This window comes from Mytilus edulis, chromosome 10, assembly GCF_963676685.1.
Source record: "Mytilus edulis chromosome 10, xbMytEdul2.2, whole genome shotgun sequence".
Classification (NCBI taxonomy): Eukaryota; Metazoa; Mollusca; class Bivalvia; order Mytilida; family Mytilidae; genus Mytilus; species Mytilus edulis.
Genome location: NC_092353.1, coordinates 40,375,288 through 40,401,066, shown reverse-complemented (window position 1 = coordinate 40,401,066; position 25,779 = coordinate 40,375,288). Strand labels below are relative to the sequence as shown.

At 31.6% G+C, this 25,779-nt stretch overlaps 2 protein-coding genes and 1 long non-coding RNA gene across 3 annotated transcripts; all 3 read right to left on the bottom strand.

The window, feature by feature from the left end:
• Positions 1-212: 212 nt before the first annotated feature.
• LOC139492427 (kappa-type opioid receptor-like) lies at positions 213-1,957 on the bottom strand. Its single transcript, XM_071280624.1, has one exon. It carries the CDS (start codon positions 1,775-1,777, stop codon positions 791-793), a length of 987 nt encoding a protein of 328 aa, XP_071136725.1. The 5' UTR covers positions 1,778-1,957; the 3' UTR covers positions 213-790.
• A 14,686-nt stretch (positions 1,958-16,643) lies between these two features.
• On the bottom strand, positions 16,644-17,575 carry LOC139491163 (uncharacterized). The gene is made up of 2 exons (XR_011656471.1): positions 17,390-17,575; positions 16,644-16,794 (listed from the first exon to the last, which is right to left on the bottom strand). It is a non-coding gene; the product is annotated as an uncharacterized lncRNA (long non-coding RNA).
• Positions 17,576-18,621: 1,046 nt separating this feature from the next.
• LOC139491162 (uncharacterized) lies at positions 18,622-23,891 on the bottom strand. Its single transcript, XM_071278582.1, has 2 exons — positions 23,844-23,891; positions 18,622-20,174 (listed from the first exon to the last, which is right to left on the bottom strand). Exon 2 carries the CDS (start codon positions 20,168-20,170, stop codon positions 19,172-19,174), a length of 999 nt encoding a protein of 332 aa, XP_071134683.1. The 5' UTR covers positions 20,171-20,174; positions 23,844-23,891; the 3' UTR covers positions 18,622-19,171.
• Positions 23,892-25,779: the final 1,888 nt, after the last annotated feature.

The following is a 25,779-nucleotide window of genomic DNA, read 5'->3' as shown; positions in this document are numbered from 1 at the left end:
CACAATCATTCCTTCCAAAAAGCAAAAATTTCATTAACACACGCTCCTTGAATTGTTGCTCCTAAGTTCTAATAAACAATTTGAGAGTCAAAAGCAATAACACTTTTCGGAAAATGACTCAATCATATTTTAAAAAATTTATTTAACATAAATAAAGGGAATAAATCAAACTAAAGTATAAATAGCATGAAAAACAAATCAATCATAAGTATCACAGACAATTTAATAAATAGCTTTATCATTACATACATTTTCATATTATCATCCATAGAAAATAATATTTTAGAACGGTTGTATACAAAAATAATAAAAAGTCGTTGTTTCTTCAAGCTAAACATAATCTTCGACAATCTAAATGTCTAGGTATCCGCTACAGAGTTCTCAAGTCGTTACATCATTCTTAAAATAAAAAGATATAGTAGTTCGACCTTAACATGCAGCTCACGCAATTGTTACGATGCTTTCTTTCCAATAGTTTGCAATGGAGTCGATGTTTAGATTTAAAATTTAACAGATCATAGAAATATTCTGTATATTGTACATATTACGTTTTCATGAAACTGTTTCAATGAAATTGAAGTCGAACAAGGATGTGAATTATTAATACCGACCATGCAAGGGCTGTATAGCCAGTCAAGGTAGTAAAAACATCCATATATAAGTATTAAATAAGCGAGCACACTAACTATATTCAGTGACTCTTAGGTACATTATTTCCATAACTACCATTATACATTAAACTCCTATAGATAAACTGAACTACTTTCATTCTATACCCTATCGGATGTCGCTAAGGTTGGGAAGTAGCCTGTGTAACTTCTTGTTGCTGATTATTACCTTTAAAGCACCTAAAGATTTTGGTACATTCTTTTGTAAAGTCCCGACGTTTCCAGGCATAAATAAACGGATTTATTATACTGTTAAATAGGCCAAGAAACACTAACCAGTTCATAACGTTTAATTCTGTAATCGTGATTTGATCAATTCCGATCCCTTTCCGGAATTGAAACGACGTAAATGGCAGCCAACAAAACGAAAATGCCAACGTTACGATACCTGTAATTTTTGCACTCCGCACATCACGATCCATGGTCTTAGATTTCGCAGTTTGTTGATTGTTCATAGAACCATCACTCACTGGTGCGACTCTAGAATAAAACCGCCAAGCCGCTTTTAGTATCAAAATATACATTACAAAGGTTATCATGCTGAAACTATACATAATAAGTGACGATGCCAAGTAGAAACCCCTACGAAATAAAAATAAGTATTCACATGGAAAACCAGGGCTCCAAACGTGCAAACCCCAGAATGGGAGAACAACAAAAAATAAACAGAATATCCATGGAAACAGAGCCAAAATAATTGTTACATTCGTTGTTATAACTTTTGCGTACTGATGCGGATGACATATTGCAATGTATCTGTCTAACACTGCGAACAAGACTGTCAATTGGGATACCAGTGTCGTGTAACTGATAAGCAGATATCGCAGAAAACAAACTGTCATGTTATTTGAGATACTTGGATACATAAAATAAAATATTTGTATTCCTGCTACTATTCCAGTCAACATGTCTGCAACTGCCAAATTAACCACAAACTTGTTTGTATTGGTTTTAAGTTTAAGTTTACTGATGAATATAAATATTACAAGACTGTTGCCAAAAAGAGCAGTAACGAATACTAGTTGTTGCAAAACAATAAAAACTATTAAAATAACAGGAAAACCAGTGCTCTGGTCCAGTGTTGAGTTAGACATGGTAACAAGAGTCATTCATGGAAACGTCGATGTAAAAATCCAGAATAGTTACCCTATGTCTGCATAGGGTCACCAATGAAGTTTAAATTGCTGGAAGCTGTTCAGATTTTTCTTTATAAGCATTTTGAATGATTTGAACTATTACCAAAAGTCGTCAGAATTAACAAAGATCGAAATCTGATATCTTCTTGATAAGTATCTACAATGAAAAATAACTAGAATTATAAATATATGTATACTCTAGCAAAGTAAAAGACACATAGGAATACTAAGTTTGTTACTCCAATAGGCAACATAACAGACTATTTTTGCTGTTCCATTCAGAAATATTTTTAAGTTATATTCTTGTACACGCTCTATAATTTTTTTAAAGAGGAAATTTGTAAGTCACAAGGCAAGTTATGATATAAATGTTATAATTATACATCAGTTTTACGCTGTAATGAAATATCATCGTCATGCAATACTTAACTCCAATAACAGCAGACAGATTTTGCTGTTTTATTTTATTTACACGATTATAGATTTATTGTTTTGTTTTGTACTTTGGAGGACGTAATGATATCTACAATAAATTGTATTAAATTTGTTTACATACCGGGGGTTTACATATAAGTTAAAATGAACACAATACTTCATAGATTGCATGCATTCGAAACATTCTTCCGATTTTATCATCAACAGGAACAATCAAAGCCAATATTTTGAAAGTTAAGGAAGCATCAGTTCAAACCGAAACTCGCAAAGAGCAATATGAGAATATGGAACATAAAGCTCTTAGCAAAATTTATACCGGGTCACCTTTGTCAACTTATGTCTTTTTTTTAAATTTTAAAACACAGTATTTGTTATGAATCATTCTAGTACCAATATACTATTGGAGTGCTTGACTCCCTCAGTGACTATTATCCTCCTTAAATGGTATTCTCCACGTCCTTAAAATGGGATGATAATACTATATTAATGTGTTTGCATAAAATGGATTTTACATTATGAATTTGTAAACAAATCGATTTAAGCAGATATGTCGAGATATATCGCGGGAGACGACTTTCCCACCAGTTTAGACTGATGATTCTTTTGTAGAAGTGTAGTCTAGTGTACACCGATTAAAGACTGGCATGCATGTTGTCTAAATAACTGAACATTACATTTAATTGAGTGTTTTTATGATTTTAAGAACTTCTTACTCCATATATTAATTCAAAATTTTTGAAGCTGAAAAAAAACCACATTGATTATTACATGAAAAATCAATTAACATCAATCTGTTAAAAAAGCGAAGACTTATATTTCAACGTTTAAAACAGTATTCGTTATGAATCATTTTTGTACCGATATACAAATGGAGTGCTTAATACCCTCCGCGACTAATTGCCACCGTAAAAGATATCTACCATGTCCTTTAAAAGGGATGATAATACTATATTAATGTTTTTGCAGAAACTAGATTTTACATTATGAATTTGTAAACAATTCGATTTGAGCAGGGATGTCGAGATATCTCGCGGGAGACGACTTTCCCACCAGTTTAGACTGATGATTCTTTTGTAGAAGTGTAGTCTAGTGTACACAGATTGAAGACTGGCATGCATGTTGTCTAAACAACTGAACATGAGATGTCAAAATCACTCAACAAACATTCCGATTTAAAAAAGAAAATTTGAGAAATTTAGTATCTCATTCGATTTTACCAACGGTTTTGTACAACTAATAAAGAATTACAATTAAATTGAATAAACTAATTAAATTTAGTTAATTTATATTATTACATAATTGTTATCAAAGTTACCAGGCTTATAATTTGATATCCCAAACACGCGTTTCGTCTTCAAAAGACTTATTAGTGACTCTCTGATCACAGTAGGAAAAAAGCCAAACACGTATAAAGTCGAAGTGCATTGATGACCCTAAATTACAAAAAGGTGTGCCAAATACGGCTTAGGTCATCTATGTCTGGGATAAGAACATCTATAGTTTTTAGAATAATTCATACTCTTGAAAACAAACATGCAGGACATGAAAACGAAATCCCGAAAACAAAGAAATTTGAATGAGTTGAGTTGCCCTGTATAAATTTTAGTGTCTTTATGATTTTAAGAACTCACTCACTCCATATATATTTATTTAAATTTTCTGAAGCTGAAAATATCATCTCGATTATAACATGAAACATCAATTTACATAAATCTGTTAAAAAAAGTAACGACTATTATTTCAACCCTTACTGAATACACTAATCAAGCATTATACAATTAAATATGTCGGAATAACTTTATTTATGATGAACATTAAAAATAAAATGCCTCCCGTAAGGGACAGCGCAGCAAATAGTATATAATTGGTGCATTATCATGATTATAGCTTTTGATTATATACATTTTCGTTCATATAGTGGGATTTCTTCAGGAACTGTGCTCACTAAAGTCTTCTCGCTGAAGTATCTCTTTGAATGTTAAGTGGTTTTCGGCATTTTCTATTAGAGATGCAATCGATAGATTTAAAAAGAGAAACTAAAATTACTAAGTCATAACTATAAAAATTAAATATGTAAAATACAACATAGAAACTAAAACAAGAACCCAACCAAAAACCGGGGAAAAACTGAAAATCTTTGGAAGGGTAGTCTGATCCTGTTTCACATATTGCAACCGTTTATTTTTAGATCCACTTTCATTCCTATGCCCTGTTATACTGTATAACAGTGGGGGCACGTAATACTATAAACCAATAATTATTGCCTGCAATTTATAAAACATTAAACAAAAATGCTAGTTTTATTATTACGATTTTAGAAAAAGCTTAAATATAGATATATATTTGATATCTGTTGTCGTTATTGTGTTCCTTAAGTAGTCCCATTTTACGCGATGATAAAACCCGAGCAGTAATTTCCTAATTTACAGTATTCGAATTAAAAACCTGAGAAAAAATTGTTAAAAATAATTGAGTAGCTTTATGAACTAAAGTTTTGTTAACATCAAACATAGTGGCAATGAAGGATAACATCATTACCAAAATAAAGATTTATTCTGCCACTTTATGCAACCGTTGCTTCATTCGTCAGTTAGTTATTTTCGCGCTGTATCGAGGATACAATATACTTAATCAAACTGTTAAATTATTCACTGGTATTTCCGAGTAAGTTTAATTCGTGTGCTCTGAATTTATGGTAGACATCATTTGTCTTAGGAGATAACTGTATTGTATTTTAAGCTCCGACGGCATCAATTGGGGATTTGATGGTCGCAAATTAAGTTCACTGGCGACGCGTTAGAGGAGACAGTAAACGGGTATTTGCGACCATCAAATCCCAAATTGATGCCATCGGAGCTTAAAATACAATATTGTTATCTCCATTCTAATGAAACTGACAGAAAACAGCGTTAAAACATGTATTTAAAATCTGTCATATGCCGTCTGCGCTTGCGCGTACGTCCCATAGCATCAATTGTCAATTGATGCCATGTAAGAAAGTGACGTTATCCAATCAAAATGAACGTTACAAACGTTGTTGCATTAGAATTGATGTTTGATTACTACTTTTGTCTCTTTTTTGTGTTCGAACCCTTCACATGTTATCTCTTGTAGTTGGGAAGTTGTAGTCTGTACAATAGCTTATCAAGATGAAGAACATAGCTTCAGAAGCTTCAATTTTGTAAAAGCCTATTATTTTTCCTTGATGCGTATCATTGAGCAGGTACCAATCGACTACGAAATATTTGACTAGATTAATTAGTATATAAAAGGACATATTGGCAAAACAAAACGGTAGTATGCGCCTTTTCGTGTTCATCTAGATTTTTTGTTCAAACCTTTAAAGTTGCAAACATATGTGGACTACGTGTACATGCTGAATTTAAAAGCAGACATTTAAGGTGACCTAATTCAAATAAGATATCTAAAATTTGGCTTCATATGTTACAAATGATAAGGCACTAAGAATATTTTCTCGTGTTTGTCAATTGCTTGTTGTTGATACTTTATATATATCTGAATACCCTACTGTAACACAAAAAAACCACCTTTAAACATTGAATAAACCACGATTAATAGAAACTAGATATGAAAAGATTCGACCAAGACAACTAAATGTAGAACTTCCAGGTAAATGAATAAATAGTACCAGGATTATAATTCAGTACGCCAGACGCGTGTTTTTTTCTAAATAAGACTCATCAGTGACGCTAATATCAAAATATTTATAAAGCAAAACAAGTACAAAGTTGAAGAGCATTGAGGATCCAAAATTCCAAAAAGTTTTGCCAAATACGGCTAAGGTAATCTATGTCTAGGATAAGAAAATCCTTAGTTTTTCGATAAATTTAACAATATGCATCACAATCCCTTCGATGAAACTTGTCTGATTAAAGTAAAGATCCTGTGTCCAAGCATTAGTTACAATGATCTAAAAACTCGCTCTATTATACTTTCTGTCTTAATGACATTTCAAGATCTTCTAGTTCAGTCGGATTCGAAAGTATGGAGGCACCAGAATTTTCATTTGCCGATGTGATAATTCTCAGAACAGAAATTGAAAAAGTGATGGAATACCCTTGCAAGTAGTTTTTTGACACACAATATGCTTTTATTAGCTCGCGACAAAACATGCTAAATAACAAATGTTAAACTAAAGTTATATCAATATATTTAATTGTATATAAGTTGAGATTGAATGAATCATCACTTTTAAAAAAGGTTCTTGTTAATTAATGGGTCAAGTGATTGTCAATATACTACATTCAAATTTACGACAATTTTAATATTTATACACGGATTAAGTTCACACTAACGTTTAAAGAGGAGAACTGCAACACACTGAAATATCTTTGATTTCGATATCGTTATCTGTCTTGGTGAAGTATTTAGTTTACGACTGTGATGAAAATGTACAATTCCATTTAAGGGCATACGATACAGTTTTAATCCCATATTGAAATTTTGCTGATAATTTGAATATCGGCTTTTTTTTTGCCTGATTGAATCCAATATGTAATAAAAAATTAACCTTCATTATACTTTTTTTTCAACTGTTTTGATTTTTTTTTTATAAAATTGGCCTGGTTAAAAGCGGACCGCGGAGTAAACTTCACAATTATCTGTGATGTAAATGGTAATTTAAACTTTACAATTTTCTTAATGATTAATATGTGTATACATGTATTTGCACAATAGTTGTTAGATTGCGGACATCATTTATAGTATTAATATCCAATTAATAAATACTAGAATATAAAATAATGAATTATATCCATTAGATATATAGTAAAATATAAAATCCGTTATAAAATATAGAATATTGAATTACATCTAAACAACTGTACAAGTGTAAATGGTGTAGGCTTACCTGGATTATATAATTTGCAAACACATCAAATAGTTATGCTTTGCATTTAGTTTTGTTTTTAAAATATATACCTATACACATGCATACTTAAAGTCTTCTGTCCAATCAAATATCCCGATTCCCTGCAGAAATAAGGTAGATTCATCTGACAATACTAATTTATTTAGTTTTAAATAAATCAATACTTCTCTTTATTTTGCTTATTATGCACAAGAGATGTTTAAATCATCTGCTAATTATAGATAATTGGCATTTATTTATTACCATGACTACACAAACAAAGGGGGCTTTTAAATGTCTTTTTATGACAAAAGCATACCTTTTGGTGAATCAAAAATTTGTAATTAAAATGATAATTGTTAATTCGAAATGTTCATGACGTCATTGAAATTAATATTGCAACATTCATATGATTTTTACTCAAGGCATTGCTTTATAAGTCACAAAATACGATTTTTGAATTTTATTTTGCTTTGAAAGTTACTTTGTCATAATGTCGTAAAGACTGACTATAAAATACATATACTGCTACGTTACCAATTATATGATAGCAATTATTTTTTCTGTAAATTTTAAACAAGTATTTGTTCTAAGTATTCTAAGTATTTATATGACAATATTACCTGGCACTGCACTAGAGAGATTAATGTTAAAATGCAGTATCGTTTTGAATATAAAATTTAAGCATGCAGTTAATATTAAACAATACTCATCATAGATACCAGAATAAAAAAAAATCGATTTTACATACAATTCGTTTCTGATAAACTGTTATTTCAAATATGTAATAAAAGCTATAACATACGTACAAATTGTTGATTACTAATAATATATATAATCGTCCCTTTGGTTAATATAATGTAGTATTACGTTTTACTTTGTTATTTTTCGTGGATTTCCAGTTTTCAAATTGACCTTTAAGTTTAGTGTTTTTGTTATACTTCTTTTGTGATATGCTTTAAGGAATTCAACATTATTTTCAAATCATATTGCTATTACTGCTATATCTTTCAAAATTTACAGTGAATGAATATAACTAATTACTTTGTAATTGTGAGAACAGGATTTCTTAAGTTATTTGTGTGTCATAATACCAATGTTACAAACACCAATATATACCATATAACAATATTATTAACCCTGGAGAAGAGAAGATGACAGGTCTACTGTCTGTTTGCTATTCAAATAAATCAACATTTCTAAGAAATGAAACCCAGAACTTTCTGTGATTATGTTAATAAGGACTTACACAACTCTGGTAGGGTTCATAAATCTGTCAAAACTTTTCGGCATTGTCTGTCGGAAAGGCTCTTCAAATTCGTACTTTATTATGACTCATTAACTTTTTTTATTCGAGCGTAACTGGGGATTTTTTAAGAATTGTGTTTCAAATTTAGTATGCGTAACGAGTGAATATGCATGTGTTATTGAAGTGTATAGTCGTGTATATAGGATAAGGTATACTTTCACATTCTATTTCCTTGTATTAACCAGGTGCATGTATTGTTTATTATTTGTCTGCCTCATGAGTGTTCAGATTGGATCTAAAAGTCCAAAGTTCATATTGATTTTGTTTGTATTTATTCAATTAAATTTATTGGTTTTTTTCTATTATTATTGGAAATATTGTCATTAATTCCTGATTGGAAATAAACTCGTCAACAGATTTTAAATTAGGTACGCCAGACATGCGTTTCAACTACTAAAGACGCATCTGAATCAAAAAGTTAAATATGCCAAATAAAGTAAGAAGTTGAGAACCAAAATTATCCGAAAAGTTTCTAACAAATACAGCTACGGTAATGGATACTTTAATTTGTATTATTATATTTGTGTGTGCGTTTCTCTGTGATGAATGTTATTGTGTGTGTTTGTACTGTTTTTCTGTCACGTATTGTTGTAATTTTAGCTACATTTTTTAACATTGTCATAAAGCGGGGGTGGGAAGGACGGGGGCATTCAACTAGGTTCAACCCACAATTTTTACTTAAAATATCCTATAACAAGTCAGGAATATTGTTATCCAGTAGTTCGTTTCTATGTATGTTAGCGTTTGTTTTGTTACACTTCAGTATTGTTCCTGTTGTTCCTTTGTTTTCCTCTTATAGTTGATGTGTATCCCTCGATTTATGTTTATATCCCGGATATGTTTGTCTCATTCGATTTATGACTGTTGAACGCCAGTATAATACTGTTGCCTATATTTACTCTATAACGTGATATAGTATTTGATTGATATCTAGGCTTAATAAATTTCTCTTCAGGACTAGAATAGTTATGTTTTCAATAAACATTCAAATTAACTCGCTTCAAACCGTAAGTAAAATGCATTTAATGTAGTGCACATTTAAACAGGTGCCACTTTTAAACAAATTCGTTTTGGCAATTATAGGCAAGAAAAATATTGCATTGTGAAAATACCCTGACAGTGGTGTAATGAACGAAATTTAAATGTTTAAAAAAAAATAAAACAATTCATTTTACGACAATAGTAATACATGACATTTAACTTTACATTGATTGAAAGAGTTTGATTATATAAGTTTCTATGGATTTCCTCTTTTTTGAATTTACCTTGGAGTTCAGTTCCTTTTTATACTTGATTAAAATACAGGTGAAATAAACCAATGGGATTTTCAAACACATGAGTCAAAAATAAGACTGACAACACCATGGCAAAAAGAAAGAAGAAAAAAAAAATAATACAAACAAGCCAAGATTCCCAAGGATTAGACTAAATTACAAATATTGATTCTTTTGAAACGTGACATGCATGTATACTCTTTGCACAGTCTGTATGTTTCAATATGTGTTAAAGATATGAAAGTTAAGGATTTGGCCAAACTTTTAGGAAGTTTTGGTCCTCATACTCTTCATCTTTGTACTTTATTTGGCCTTTTCAACTTTTTTCGATTCGAACGTCTGACTCACTGGTAGGTGTTTTGTAGACGGAACTCGCATTTGGGGCACATATAAAGTTTCAATCCGGGTTCCTATGAAGAGTTTATTCACTCTTCAACTTCGTTATTGATTTTGCCTTTTTTATTTTTGTTTTATTCAAGCGTCATTGGTAATTATTTTAGATAAACAGCGTCTAGCGTACCAAATGTAAGACCCGTATCGATAATGAATTTACATCGGTATACTACTGTAACAGTTGCCTTTATGTATTGTCATTAAGCTTGGTGTTTGATTGTGCTGTAGACAATATAATGCCAATAATCCTGTGGCACAGCTGACTTATAAAGTTAAGGTTTTAAAATAATTCATGTAATATCAGTCAAATCTTGTATACAAGATTAAAAAGAAACTAGAATACTGATCTGATTAATTAAAAAAAACAAAAAACAAACAATAAGGCCTAAAGTTATCAAATTCTGAATATAGGCTCTCCGATGTGCTAGTTTTTAAAATTATATATTTGAAAAAAATTGAATAAGAATCTTGGTTTAATTGTAGTGAGTCACCCTTTTTCTAAGAGGCAATACCTAATTAATGGTTCCATATTTAGTTTTAACATGTCATGTATGTATCAAACTGTTAATAACTAGTTATGCTATTTAAACATCAAATTTATTACAATATTGAGTTTGTCCAATTAAAATAAAATTGATGAAGCCGCTAAATGACAATCGATGAAAATCTAATATCATTTAGTTTTCTAGGAATAAAACAAAACAAATCAGTTAAAAAGAAGAGACCTGTTTACATGTAAGTAGGCATTATCGAGCAATATTTACCGTATTTCACAATCTCTTTAAGGATGTATTCTTCTGACGTTTCAGTCTCGTTGAAATCTCGTTCTGAAATTATTTCCAAAACATGTGATACAAGTGCAAAATATCAATGTATTTTTAAAATGTTATAAACGAACATAACTCTGTGAAAAAATTTCGTATTTTCAATGAACAGTTTTTGAGTAATCAAGTTTTTAAATTTTACGACCCATTAAGTCAGTCTTTTTAGTCAAAATTTTGAGAAAATAGGTGAGAAAATCAATTTGTAAGAATCATGTACATCCAATATCAATTTTGTTTTTTCAAATATATGTATTTTTTCAATCATTTATATCAAAAAAGTTGAAAGAATATACATTTTGTTTTTAAAACTGAGAAAAATCATAAATTTACAAAATTGACAGCATGATTTTGACACAAAAAACATCACAATATGATAAAACTTTCTTATATTAACACCTACCTTTAGTTTTTTCAAAGTTAAATTTATTCAGATTGGTCCACTTCATCTTTATTGAAAGTATGAAAAAAGTCTAATTGTGGAACTATGATTTTTTTCACAATAATAGGCCCAAAATAGGTAAAATTGATGAAAAATTGGAAAATCATGAAAATTTTGTACTTTCAAAGGGCCGTAGCAAACGAAAAGTGCACCACCATATGAAATTTTCTTCACCAATTATTTTTTTACAGTCATATAAACCCAAAAATCAGGTTAAGAAAAAAAGTTTAATTCTAGAAATGTTTTGCTCCTCAGAGGTGTACATCCTTAAAGTCAATTTCTATTTCCATATTTTCTTACGTTTCTTCGTATTTATATATCCATGGCTTCCAAATATTCATGATGAAGGTATATCTAGACAAGTGCTTCGGACACACGGCTTTTATGAATTAACAACGCAATTATTATTTTCATAATGCATGTATACAAAGTTTAGATTAGATGGCAAAACAATTCTCATACTTTTTACAAATACTACGAAACTAATTCAAAATATATATACTTACAGGTTAAAAAGTTGAAAAGTCGTACCACTGAGTTCACTTTAAGATTTCAAAAAAAGTACAGGAGTGTCCTTTTTTAATAATCAGATTTCATGATAATTCTAGTTTGGACCATGGTTGGTCAGGTGTTTGTCCATGTTTTAAGTACATTAATAGTACCTGTCCTGCAACATCTAAAACATCCTTTCAGCCATTTTTTCAATACATTAAATAGTTGACTTGATCATGTAATTCAAACCGGGTATATATCCTCGAAGACTCTCGACTCTCTTACCTGACTCAGCTCTAGCCCTTCTTTGAAATCTGAGACTTTGAAATTACATCTCGGACTGCAACCACTGTCGTTCAAACCGAAATAACTTTTTTTTTCTACCATAGACTAGATAATGGCTGAAATTAAAAAGCATGTCCGTGGGTGTTACGGTAAGAATAGTTTAAAGAGGCAAAAAAATACTTCCATTGTTGATTCTAAATCTGACATTGATTACCCTAGTATTTAAATCCTAAACTAATTCTTCCAAAAATGAGGAAAAAAATCGCCAATAACAGTTTATTTGCTATCAATATCAGCAATGTTTTAAATCTTTACAAAATCTGTACAAATATATCTACCTGATTACTTCAAAATTAGAGCTACACCTGCAATTTCATATACTTAAACAAATATATTGTATTGTAATCATAAGAGAGTTTAAGAGTCCTTCTACCTCATGAATAGATTACATTAGCTATGTTTGGCCAAACTATTTGATTTTTTTGGTCCTAAATGCTCGTCTACACCGTTCTTTACTTGGCCTTTTTATCTTTATTTTATTCGAACATTACTGATGAGTCTTATGTAGACAAAACACGGGTCTGGTGCAAATTTAAAGTCCCAAGCCTGATACATATATGATGAGTTTATTTACAACCACTAGGTCGATGCCACTGCTGGTGGATTTTTTATTCCGCGAGGGTATCACCGGCCCAGTAGTCAGCACTTATTTGTTGACATGAATTGATATCGTCATAATTATAGATAAGCTGTTTTTTGAAAAACTAAGGCCTTTGTACCTAAGGAATATACCACCTTACCTGTTTTATCAATTTTGAAAGAACATTATTGGTCCTCAATACTCTTCTTCTTTATACTTTATTATGCCTTTTTTTATTTTTTTAATGCGTCACTGATGAGAAATTTATAGACTAAACGCGCATCTGGCGCAGATATAAAATATCAATTCGGGTATCTATGATGAATTTATTATAAACTGCAATGATGTGAAATCAAAACATCCGGATTGGTGATGTGCAGCGTCTAACCATAATTATAGTTCGGCAGATCATTTTATTACTGGCGACCTTGACATTGACATTGTTACCAGTGAACAACTAAGAGAGTTGTTATCTAAGTGACCAAAAAATAGAATTCCCTAGCCCATCAACTGGAAAAACACTTCAGGTAACTGATTGATGCAGTTGAGTACTATTCTAGGAAATGGATAAGGCGCGAACCAGACGAACAAGAACTGGGCACTTTGTCCGAATGGATCAAAGCTATTCGATCATTTAGAAGCGCAATTTAGAAGCTACTATATACTATTAGCACAAAGGTTTCTAACCAATCCTAGAACCCGAGGGTTATGGATGCTTTATTCTCTTTACGTGACAAATATGTCGTTGTTCCAGCAGATAAAGCCTCCTATAATAGTGTATTCGTATGTAAAACCCATTATTTGCAATGTCTCACAAAAGAGCTTTAAATAAACACCACAAGTTGTAATCATAAATAACCTTTAACATCATTTACAAAGGATACAAATTTTACAAACTCACAAAATTATTCTTCTTTCATTTGGTATTAACACCAAAGGAAACGAAGAAAATCTACCGTCATTATATTGGATATCAAACTTCACAAAACTCAGTATAAAGAACGATACATAAAAGGATAATCAAAATGTTCGACAAAACATATTTCTAAAGTTTTGACTACTATTTTTCCTGCAGTAAAAGATGGTCTATAAAAAATATTGTGATGAGATATATTCAACTAGTTGTATTAATCAGATGTGGAATTTCAAAATTCTGCAGCTAAATCGTAAATCAAAATCTCATCAATTTTGCAACAACATTAAAGATCTTTGATTTTTCCACACTTTAGACCACTGTTCCCTATGCGTAATGAAAGCTCATTAAACAGAGCTTTTTCTACAAAAAATTGAATCGTAGATATAAATTTCTCGTTTTGGGTTATAACTATTCTTATTTTGTGAAGAGCTTCACTGATTCTATCAGAAAATATAAAGATGTTGGACTTTTTAATCGACAAAAGACATGTAGTTATTGAGTTTCAAGGATTGATATTTCAACAGACAGTCGGTATTCTAATGTATTCTAATTGTTCACCCCTTTCAGCTGACTTGTTTTTGTACTCGTATGAAGCAGAATTAAAATCAAAAAGAAAAAAACCCTTGCATATTTCTATAATTTACCCTCAGATATATAAATGACGTCCTATCACTGAATCACCCATATGTCATTCAGTTGATTTGTTAAGCTCGTGCATATACACTTTATAATGACTCTATACATGAGTGTGGTCCTTATGCAGAAACTTCCCCAACAGAGTTATGAGGAAGACAGATTAAAAATGACCTTCATCACGAATTGGTTGATCTATACGATGTGTCTAATGATTAACTAACTAATTATAATGACATTTTACCACGTCATAGCTTATGTTTTTTTTCGTCTGTCTATTGAGCACCGAATACCAGAATGACTTATACCGAGTGTGAACTTGCACTGCTATGCGATGTGTCTTTGTATTTTGTACATCCAACATTCATGTATTCGTTTTTTATGTTTATGCTATGGTTTCGGTTGGATAATGTGTTACGTCTTATCGTTGGTAGTTCAAAAAATTATAAAATAACATTTTAATACTATCAATGTCATGAAATTGTTCGGACTGATATTGTGAAAATAATTGTATAAACGTTTAAAGTTCTAGATTGCATGTTTGTTACGTAAGAGCGTCACTGTTTTTGGTGTCTCGTTGGTGGAAGATGTTCGTTGTTGTACTTAGGTTTGCATGTTGTGTCTACTATTATATCATTTGTTTGTGCGTTTCCCTATGGTGAGTGTTTTTGTGAGTGTTTGTGCTGTATTTCTGCCACGTAGTGTTGTCATTTTGTCGATAATTGTAACTTTGACATATAAGCAGGGGGCTTGACTAGCCGTGAAAACTGTACCAAGTCAGGAATGTGTGAGTTGTTATCAAATATTTCGTTTCTATGTACATGGTGTATGTTGGCCTTTGGTTTTGCTGCACCTCAGTGTTCCTGTTGTTCCTTTGTTTTCTTTTTATAATAACTGATAATTGCTGTGTTTCACTGAGTTTAAGTTTGTAACCCGGGATTGCTATTCTCCATCAATTTACGAACTGTAACACCGGTATATTCCCAGCAGGCACAAAACGTTGTATCAACGTTGATCCAAAGTCAGTCTTCAACGTTGTCACAACGTTGAAATTTGGGTTAGTTTTGAAAGTTGTAATGACGTTGAAATTCTGACGTTGAATTAACGTTGCAGTTTCAACGTTGTATTGACGTTGATAACAAGTTGAAATCGGTACCAGTGACGTTGAAATCAGGTCGGGTTTAGGTTTAAATCAGGTCGAGTTAGGTTGAAATCAAGTCTGGTTTATGTTGAAATCAGGTCGAGTTAGGCAGCAACCATTTGATTTTCTGGGGGGGGGGGGGGGGGGCTATGGGTTTTTTTTCTGTGCAAACTTTTTTTTTCGCGTTCGGCGAAGAACAATCTATTTTTTTAGCGACAAACCGAAAACAATTTTTTTCTTTCAATTTTAGCATTACATATAGTGGGAGCTGAGGGTGAAACAAACAATTTTTTTTTCTCAGGGTCCAAAACAAATTTTTTTTTCTCACCAAAACCTGGAAACAAACTTTTTTTTCCAACCCCCCCCCCCCAGAAAATCAAATGGTTGCTGCCTTAGGTTGTAGTTGGGTCATTTGTAGGTTGGTTGAAGTGATGGTTTAGGGGTGTACATTAATCCTAATTGGCACGTGTTCAAATACAATAACAAAATACCTGAATTATGAAATGAAAAAGCCACTTTCAAGTTTTATTTCAATTTAGTGTCCATCAACAGTTCCTTTCTGATTAAGGGACTCAAGAAGAGAATAGTAGACAATAACAATCAGAAACAAAGAAAGAGACAGTTACAATATCAAAATTTTATTTGAAACCAAATATATCAATATTAACAAAGCTTACTTTTCTAGCACATCAAATTTCTCAAAGCAAAGGAAAAAAGAAAAACTTACTACAGCACACTGGTTTGATTCTGGTTGATCAAGTTTTCCAACTTATACAAAATTATGTAAATGCAGCAAATTTGACACAGTGACACAAAATGCCTCCTTTGTTTTATGTGAATACATAGCAGGACCATTAAAAAAAAAATGTTCTCATTTTAAGTTTTTGTAATCCGATATTTCATGTATTTACTTCTTTTTTATTGTCTTTTTTTCATTTTTATTGATACTTGTTGATCTGAAATTTAACTTTTTGAGGGTATACCGTATGTTTTTTTTTAAAATTTATCTAGAAGGCATTTGGAACAAACCATACCATCACCAAGCTGTTTACTCATTCAATCATTTTCTATACACCCTATACAATTGAGTAAACCGGAGAAAAAAAGATGCACCAAATAACGTATTTCTAAATTTCACTGCCTTTTTTTACTGGCACTAAATTAACTATAGAAATTTAAAAAAAGAGGTTTTTAAAATGAAAAATTTATTTTGTTTTAATGATTTATTCTTTTTGCCTAGAAACTCCTTCTGTTCTCTGTGGGGCACTCTTCAAATGTCCTGATCACTGCTCGGATATTTTGGATTCTGGTGTCTCTCTGTGGCAAACTAGAACAGCATCTGAAAGCATGGAAAAGAAATAACATAAATTTGAATTACATAAATAAAGTTGTGTACGTTTACAAGCCGGAAATGTTATCAAATTCTACCAATTATAAAACAACTATTTCAAATCATAGAAAACAACATGTTCATTTGAAACAATTATACCAGCTTGCATAATAACAAGACCCTTTAAACCAGATCTGTGTTTTGCAATAACCATGATGTTCATATACAGATCAAACTATCAAAGATGAGAGATATTTAACGAAAAAATATAAAAGACCAAAACAGTGTTTAAGAGCAGACCATTTCTATATGCGTCAGACACACCATATCGAGTTGTATTGGAATGAATGGCTAGTTTTCAATGACACCCCTCCCCCTTTTTCTAATATTACTGACTCTGTGCATGGCTAGATATGTTTTATGTTAGTTTGCTAATTAGAGGATATATGCAATCATGTTTCGACATGAAACTGAATTAGATTCAGTAAGAAAAGATCTTCTCATAATTTCTGTGAAGGTAAACATGCAGATAATCTGATAAATAATTTGAATGTGTTTGTTTATATTATGATTCTTCGTTAATTTAACTGTAAAAAAGACTTACGCTAATATCAAGAGGTTTATACAGAAAAGTCTTCTATCTTCTTTATATTCCTTAGACGCAGTTGTTCACTATTTGTTCATCAGTCTGGTGCGATAATTTCTCAAGGATGATTTTCAAAATTTTCTAAACGGATGTTAAAAAGAGGTGCGCATGCTTGCGTGCGCATCCAAATGTAAATATTCGGAACTCCAGTTGAAAAACCGCGAAAATTTAAAAACTTCTCAATTATTATGATTACATTGTACATCGATGATATTTTAAGTTTATATTTTAAATATCAATCGGTAAAAATAATTAAATAAATATACCGAATAATTTCACCAATTTATTTAATTGAATGAAAGCAATTAAAAAAATCGATTTGATTTGAAAAAAATATAAACTAAGAATATATCATATTTATACAGATATACATATAATTAAAATAGCATGAACAGGTTTTGAGATCTCCCAAAATATAGATAATTAATAAACCAAAATTAGATCTTCTTAATAATTGGTTAGAATTGATTTTTTTAAAGACACTTAAAAAATAAACACAAAACAAAATTAATTTGAAAAAGCCGATTTGTTATTGGTGATGTCTCCAGAGTCCTGACCACTTGTTCTTGTCCAAAACTCCTTTCCATGCATAAACAATGCAATTCGTTCTACCCCCTTTTTTATGGGAAAAATGATTGATTATATAGGGATCATGGAAGCATGACAGGAGGAAACCCCCTCACGCTTATGGCAGTCAGTGGACCCCCTTATAAGTATAATAAATTCTAAATTAGACACTTATTATCCAATCGTTTATAATACTGCTCCTTGTTCGATCTGCTCATCCAATATATCTGTACCCTTCAAGTTTGACAATAAGATTTTTCTGTCGCGATTGACTGACGTTAACCCAACGTTGAATTAACGTTGTTGTTTAAACGTTGATTTTAACGACGTAAATTCAACGTTGAAACAACGTTGTGAAGTCAACGTTGAATACCATGACGTTACATCAACGTTGAATTTAGGTCGATCAACGTCACGACCATATTTCAACCAAATTTCAACGTTGTCACAACGTTGAGTGCCCACTGGGTTACTATGCCATTATTTACCCGTGCAAGAAACAATAAAGATTTGATTGTCCAATGACTAAAAGATATTTAACAAAATTAACACATGTTCATAGATTGGTTTGAAATATTTTGTTGGGTTGATCGTCAGATTTGAATTTAAACAGCTTTCAAATGTATGTCTTTAGAGATTGAAAAGGTTAAAAGTCGTTTCACAGCTGGGTACAATATAAGATTACGAAAACGTTCAGGCGTGTCATAGTTGAAAAATTTGTTTCACGATTGGTTCAAATAGAAACTATGTTTGTGCGCCCTCCTTTGAATATACTTTAAAGCAGACAAAATAAAAATAAAGGATGCACATTATGCTGCTGCTGAACTGAAAATGCATGTATACAGGTGTAACGAATATAATTTTCAAAAAAGGATTCCAGATTAAGCACCTTTATCCTTTAACAGAATTTTATAAATGAATTAATACATGCATATACGATAAAATTACCACATGATATTAATGTAAATATCCGTGAACATAATAAGACCGTTGATGAAGATCAATTTTCGTGTTTTGTATCTGTATTTTACACGCACATGTGCCATTTCCTGGGCGGAGATTCTAAGTTTATTTGAGGTTGTCGGTTTGAACTGAGCAATGACAACGATCGTTCCTCTTCAAACGGTTCTGGTGAAGTTTTGTTGACTAATAAGGTCGCATACTCCTCTATCGCTAAGATTGTTTGCAGTCGTTATGATTGACTCTCATCGAATCCATTAATACATCGTTAATGCTAGTGTTGACAGTTCTCGATACCGGGTTGTTAACCATGGTCTGAGCTTGCTGGTTTTTTCTCCTTGTAATAGTAATGTCACTTGATTTAGACTCAACAACAACTTTTCCAAACGTTGTGATAGCGGTATTGAAATTATTCAAATCAGAGCTAATCTTCCAAGACAAAACAGTGTGATTTAAATCTTTGCTGTTAACTAATGTTTGAACAAATTTATCTTTTTCGTCTACATCACGATCGATTTGTTTTAGCGCAATGAATGCCTGTAGGTCTGATGCATGTTGCTTTATGTTCGCTATGTTATTTTGGAATACCGTTACGTCTTTTTCTGCTTGTTGCACTGATGTTAACAATTTGTGAATTTGTTTGCTCTCCGATTTCTCTGTTTTGTTGAGTTCTTTCAATAGTTTATCTTGCAATTCATCAAGTTTACTAACAATCTTTAATTTAGACATATTTATTGCTGACTCGATTTTATCTCTTTTTTCCCTGATTGAGGTCAAATTCTCTTCACGGTCTTTTCGAATTCTTTTAAGATTTTCAGAAATTTCTGCCAAGGTGAGTTCTATTTCTATGAAAGCATTTGAAGATTTTACATCTTTTACCGCATCGTCAATATCAAAAAGTTCTTTGCACTCGTTGTGGGTCTCAACGATGCACTTTTTACAGCATGGACTATCGTGCTTATAACAGTATATATGAAACTTTTCGTTGTGTCTTTCGCAAGTTTGTTTAATAGCTAGAATTGATGGCGGTAATTTCTTGTATGTATCGATAGAAACTGTACTATGTCCCCTAGTTGCCTTTGAGATGCTGTGATGTTCGGTACATTCTTTACAAAGGCCTTCATCACATTCGGAACACCAAATTACCGATGGATTAGTCACCTGACGAAAATCACATATACTACAAATATTAGTAGTCGAATTAGTCGCCATTCTCCTGAAACAAATAAATGTTAAATATTGCATTAATAGTACAAAATACTATTATAAATGCACAAAGTGCAGGAATTATATAAAAACAGGAAACGATATGTGGTATCGATCAATTAAACAAATTCATTTCACATGCATAGAAAATATAACGGTATTAAGGACACATCGATTCTATTGGTATTCCGCGTTTCATACCTACAACATGGAGCTACTTTTATACGCCTAAATCTGTTTAATTCCAATTTGTAGGACTATATACTTGGTCCTTATCTGCTATTATGTACCATCTTATTGTGTATTTAACTACACGTGAGTGGTTTAGCTAACTATAAAACCATGTTAAATCCATCGTTTTCTACACAAGGAAATGTCTTTACAATCTCAGTAAGATGATAGTTGTTTTCCATTTGTTTGAATTGTATTTGAGCTTTTGATATTGTCATCTGATAAGGGACTTTCCGTCTCGAATTTTCCTTGGAGTTTGAATGTTTATTTTACTTTTTTTCCCTATTATTTGAGTAACAATTTTCTTGGAAATTCATTGTAATAGATGAACCACAAATTTAAGTGTTCAATGAAGTCCACATTTCCTATCAGCTTGAATACAAACTTTAGAAAAACAACGAAATCATGTATTCAAGAAAATAAAATATTTCCTAAATTCAGCAAAATAAGTACCCACGAAAATTAATGAATTAACAGTATTTTATGTTATTTAATGAATGGCTGTTATTTATTTTGAATGTATTGACCCATAAAATCTTCACTCTTCACATCGAACAATCCGCGAAGCGGATTATGTAAACTGTGGAGTAAAAAAATATTTTTATGGTTCAATAAATTCAAAATAAATTGTTGCCATTCATTATAAACAAATTTCTATCAAAAATAAGGCTCAAAGAACTTTTTATATTATTTATATTTACAATAACAACTTACACACATGTTGGCGTATGAATACACAACGAAAGAGTGGGCGTGCCGCCATAATAATTGACAACGCACTTTAGATACATGAAATATTTGCCACTGATCGTACACCAATAACCAATATAACCTCTTTTTCCATTGACAAAACTTCAAATTTAACAAAATAAGTTGAATATGTTTTATATACTAGAATGTCTAAGTTTTACTCTAAACATGCAAAAAGAATGTGAAAATAATAAAAAAAAAAGGAAATTGGGAAACAGATGAACCCCCCCCCCCCCCTCCCTCGTCTGCATATCACAACTGAAGAACAGTAAAAGTGACCCTACCCTTATTTGTACTTGATCTGAGTTTTGTAGTGTTAAGAATTGTGAGTACGTTTCATAACATTTGGCTGAGCAAACTTAAGAAAGAGAACAGCAACGAAAAATTAAGCCATTTTTCAATTTGTAAGCAGGCATATCTCTAGAACGGTTAAAGTAATACCACCAACATGTATTTTGCGGTAATAAGCATCGTGTATAAGGTTCATAACATTTGTTCGAGGTAAACTAAAGTTGGAGAAGGGAAACGAAAAATTCAGCATCTTTAGTTTTGCTTATAAAGGGACATAACTCTAGATCGGGTTAATTGATGCCCCCAATATTCAATCTTCATCTGTGTTTTGTAGTACTTTGTATTATGTATAAGTCTCATTTCATTTGCTTGAGACAAAACTCATGTTAGAGAACGGAAACAACTTTGGGACGTACAGATGGACGTCGTTCGGACGTACAGACGGATAAGGATAAAATAGTTAAATTAAAAGCCTCCTCCGCTACGGCGGTGGCATAAAAAAAAGAAATCCTTTATAATCCGATTGCGATGTGTGTGTGTATATGCATGTGTTATGGTGCTAAGTACATTTTTATATAAAAAAGACGATGTGGTATGATTGCCAATGAGACAACTCTCCGCAAGAGACCAAAATGACACAGAAATTAACAACTATAGGTCACCGTACAGCCTTCAACAATGAGCAAAGCCCATACCGCATAGTCAGCTATAAAAGGTCCCGAAATGACAATGTAAAACAATTCAAACGAAAAAAACTATCGGCCTTATTTATATAAAAAAAATGAACGAAAAAAAAAATATGTAACATATAAACAAACGACAACCATTGAATTACAGGCTCCTGACTTGGGACAGACACATACATAATATGGCGGGGTTAAACATGCATTTGTATATATTCTAAATGCATATGATAGACCTTTGTACTTTTCACACTTTTAAAAGGGGGTTTGCGGGTCTAAATCATTTTTTTTTTAAATTTAATATAAGATTTCGCTTTATTTTTCTGTAAATGAAACTTATTTTATACTTAATAGAAAAATAAAATAAAAAAATGGTGGGACTGTTCATTTACGCTCACAATCTGCTATCGAAAGAGGCATACATTTTTGTAAAGGTACTTTTTTTTCTATTGAACTAATGGGAGAAATAGAGGTAATATCGAAATAAAAAAAGAACTTGATTACAGAAATCGCTCAAATTTTACAATAGTTTAGTTTAAGTACAGCTTATTTGAAAAGTTATAATAAAAAGTATAGTTCACCGATGAGTTAACAAAAAGATTTTTCAATTTTAATGCCAAAAAATAGCATTTTTGCACCAAAGGCAGATAATTTGGAGCTTTTTCAATGATATCTACAATTTAAAAGTCATCTGGGGCCAACACGAATTGATTTTTTTGAATGATTTTTATCCCATATGATAAAGTAACAACTACTAATGGTAATAAATAAATTTTATCTCAAATTATAAAAAAAAAATAAAAAAAATATAGTTGGAACCTCGATGGCAGAGTGGTCTAAATAGTTACTACTGTTATCACTAGTCAGTCAACACCGAGGTTGTGAGTTCGAACCCCGCTCGTGCAGGTGCACTCGACTCCAATCTTAATTGACTAGGATTGTCAGTTTTCCTATCGAAGGTCGGTGGTTTTCTCCGGGCACTCCGGCTTCCTCTACCAATAAAAACGGGCCGCCACGAAATAGCCTAAATGCGGTGCTTAACAGTGGCGTTAAAACACAAAAAAAATCAAAAAATCAAATAAAAAAATATAGAACTTTTATTCACGTTTCATTATGATATAAATCTTTTTGATTAATTATTTTCGAAACTTCGTAGTAAAAAGGGCACAGTTTTAGCAGTAAAATTATTTTACTTTCATTTTTAAAATAATATTTCTTCAATGTTTTCATTTCGGAGATGTGAATATATAAGAACTATTTATGCTTCATGCTTTTCAGAAATCTGCACGAAATCATTAACATGATTAATGAATAACATAATATTGCTGAGTGATCATGGTGATTGCGCCCCACTTTCATTTCGTATTTCCAAAAATCGGCTTATCAAATTATCAAGTTGTAGCATGAACATACAAAATCTCCTGTAGAATACTTGATACAAGTGAAGCACATCTTCTTTATAACGACATACATATACACATACACACACACACACACTAATTAACTGACCAAATATTGAGGGGCTGTAAACTAAAAGTAAAAAGAGCTCATAACAACCATATTACATCTACGCTACAACGATCGTCATACTTCCATAACCATGATAACTGTCTGAACTTCCGTAGTGTAGACTAGTGATGGAAGTAGAATATCGATGGATATTTTGTATCGAACATATTTTTCAACATACATTTCAATATCTGTCACAATAAAACTAGTCTAACCTGTAATATATGCGGAAGTACAAATATACAGAATATAGGCTACTCCTAAATATATATATACCTTTACAACAAAGTCACATTTAAATATGCGCACGCATATACTATAGTGTGTGATAACATTGTGTGAGGGAATTCGACGTTTGATGTACCACTGTTCACTCCAGTGCAATTTATGACAATACCACTGCATCAATCAGAATTATTTTTTTTGCAGTGTTTTAAGAAATGATTTTGCTTTGTTGTCGCGTATTATTTGTGAAACATTCAATGTTTTAAAAAGGCGAATTTTCTTTATAAAGTCAATGATTATGTTGACTTTTGAAGGCTAAACTTTCTACAGCCTTAAATACGCTAATGAAAGATCCAAAAACTATACCAATACATAACGACATGTTTATGAAATTATAACAAATCTATTGGTTAACAAATTTAAACTCGTTATTGCAAAATAATGAACTTAAAATATCTGACATTTTCTCACTACCCAGTTTACCCCTATACATTTTTATGATGTGGACTGGTCATTGTTATTGAATCGTATGCAATTTGATTGGATTAAGTTGTTATTAGTTTACCTTCAAACTTGTTTATGCTTTTCATACATGACTATTGATTAATTAGAACGTGCATGAATGTGTACGGTAACTAAAATGACCTTCAAACTGGACACTGGACGATTCAATATTATGTTTTATCAATGAAAGTTAAGGTATGAAAGGTGAGAATTGCCACTTATTCGATTTTCACAAAATTTTCGGAATATACAGTTGAAAGGTTATTTTTTAAAAGCCTATTGTGAAGAGTAAAGAGAAAGTTTACAAATAATACGTTTTGTTCCATTAATCAAGTCATTTTCGTAAGAGAAATACCGAAATATATTTTACGCACGACTACGGCAGGTAAAATTATTATTTATCATAATAAAAAAAAGCATTTTTCAGTCTCATTGGAATATGTTGATTACAATTAATCCCAAACTTAAGAATTAAGTAACTAAAGTCAAAATATGTCCGATCTGCCTATTTCTGCACATCAAAAGTCAATATGATCGTTTTAAAGTCAATTTCGTCTACCTCACAAAATCTTGTTAGGCACTATACATGTATGTAGTTCATCTATTTTTAAAATACAATAATAATATACAATGGTAACAATGTAGAGGTATATACGCGGTTAAATTTGAATTATTCATCTTCATTGCTGGTAATTAAGCGCAATAAACCATAAAAATATCATAAAAAACCAGGACTTGTTTTTAAGGTGGGAATGTTTTTTTTATATAGTTGATTGTTGATAAGTTAAAAAAATAAAGAGAGAGGAAAATGGGATGTGGGGGAAGGAATGGGGTGGGGTGCGGGGGGGGGGGGGGGGGGGGATGGCAATGAAACTTAGAACACTATGATAAAAACGACATTGAGGTTAAACAAAAAATCTACGGTTAAAAATTGTTGGTTTATAAAAAAACTTGTCCCCTCCCTAACAAAATATGCATTGTCGGTGCAGAATAAATTATTTGAAAGAAAATATTGCCAAAATGCTTGTCTTTGGAGGTGGAAAAGTCGTACCGCTGAGTACTAATCAAGATTTACAAAAAAGTTCATACGTGTCATTGTTGATAAATCTTATATCAGGGTCGGTTCCAATTGTCCTCACTTGATATGAGTTATTAGACTTACGTTTATGGGTAGAATTCCTTGTGTTACAGAAGAAAGCCAAATGTTAAAATTTAAACCACCGTATTTTTCAAATACGCATTGAAGATTTACTATTTATCTTCCTAATTTTTTTCTTGGTCAAATACTTACATGTATACGAGGCAGTTTCATCATTCAAGTTGCCTCTTATTGCAATCTAATTAAAAACCGATCTCTCATCGCTCCTGTTTCTGATATGTCGCGTGGGAGATCTAACGAAACCCGCTTTGAGGTCACATGTG

Bases quoted from the DNA above. Each gene is read 5' to 3' on its own strand.
- LOC139492427 (XM_071280624.1), bottom strand. From the start codon at position 1,777: ATGACTCTTGTTACCATGTCTAACTCAACACTGGACCAGAGCACTGGT.
- LOC139491162 (XM_071278582.1), bottom strand. From the start codon at position 20,170: ATGGCGACTAATTCGACTACTAATATTTGTAGTATATGTGATTTTCGT.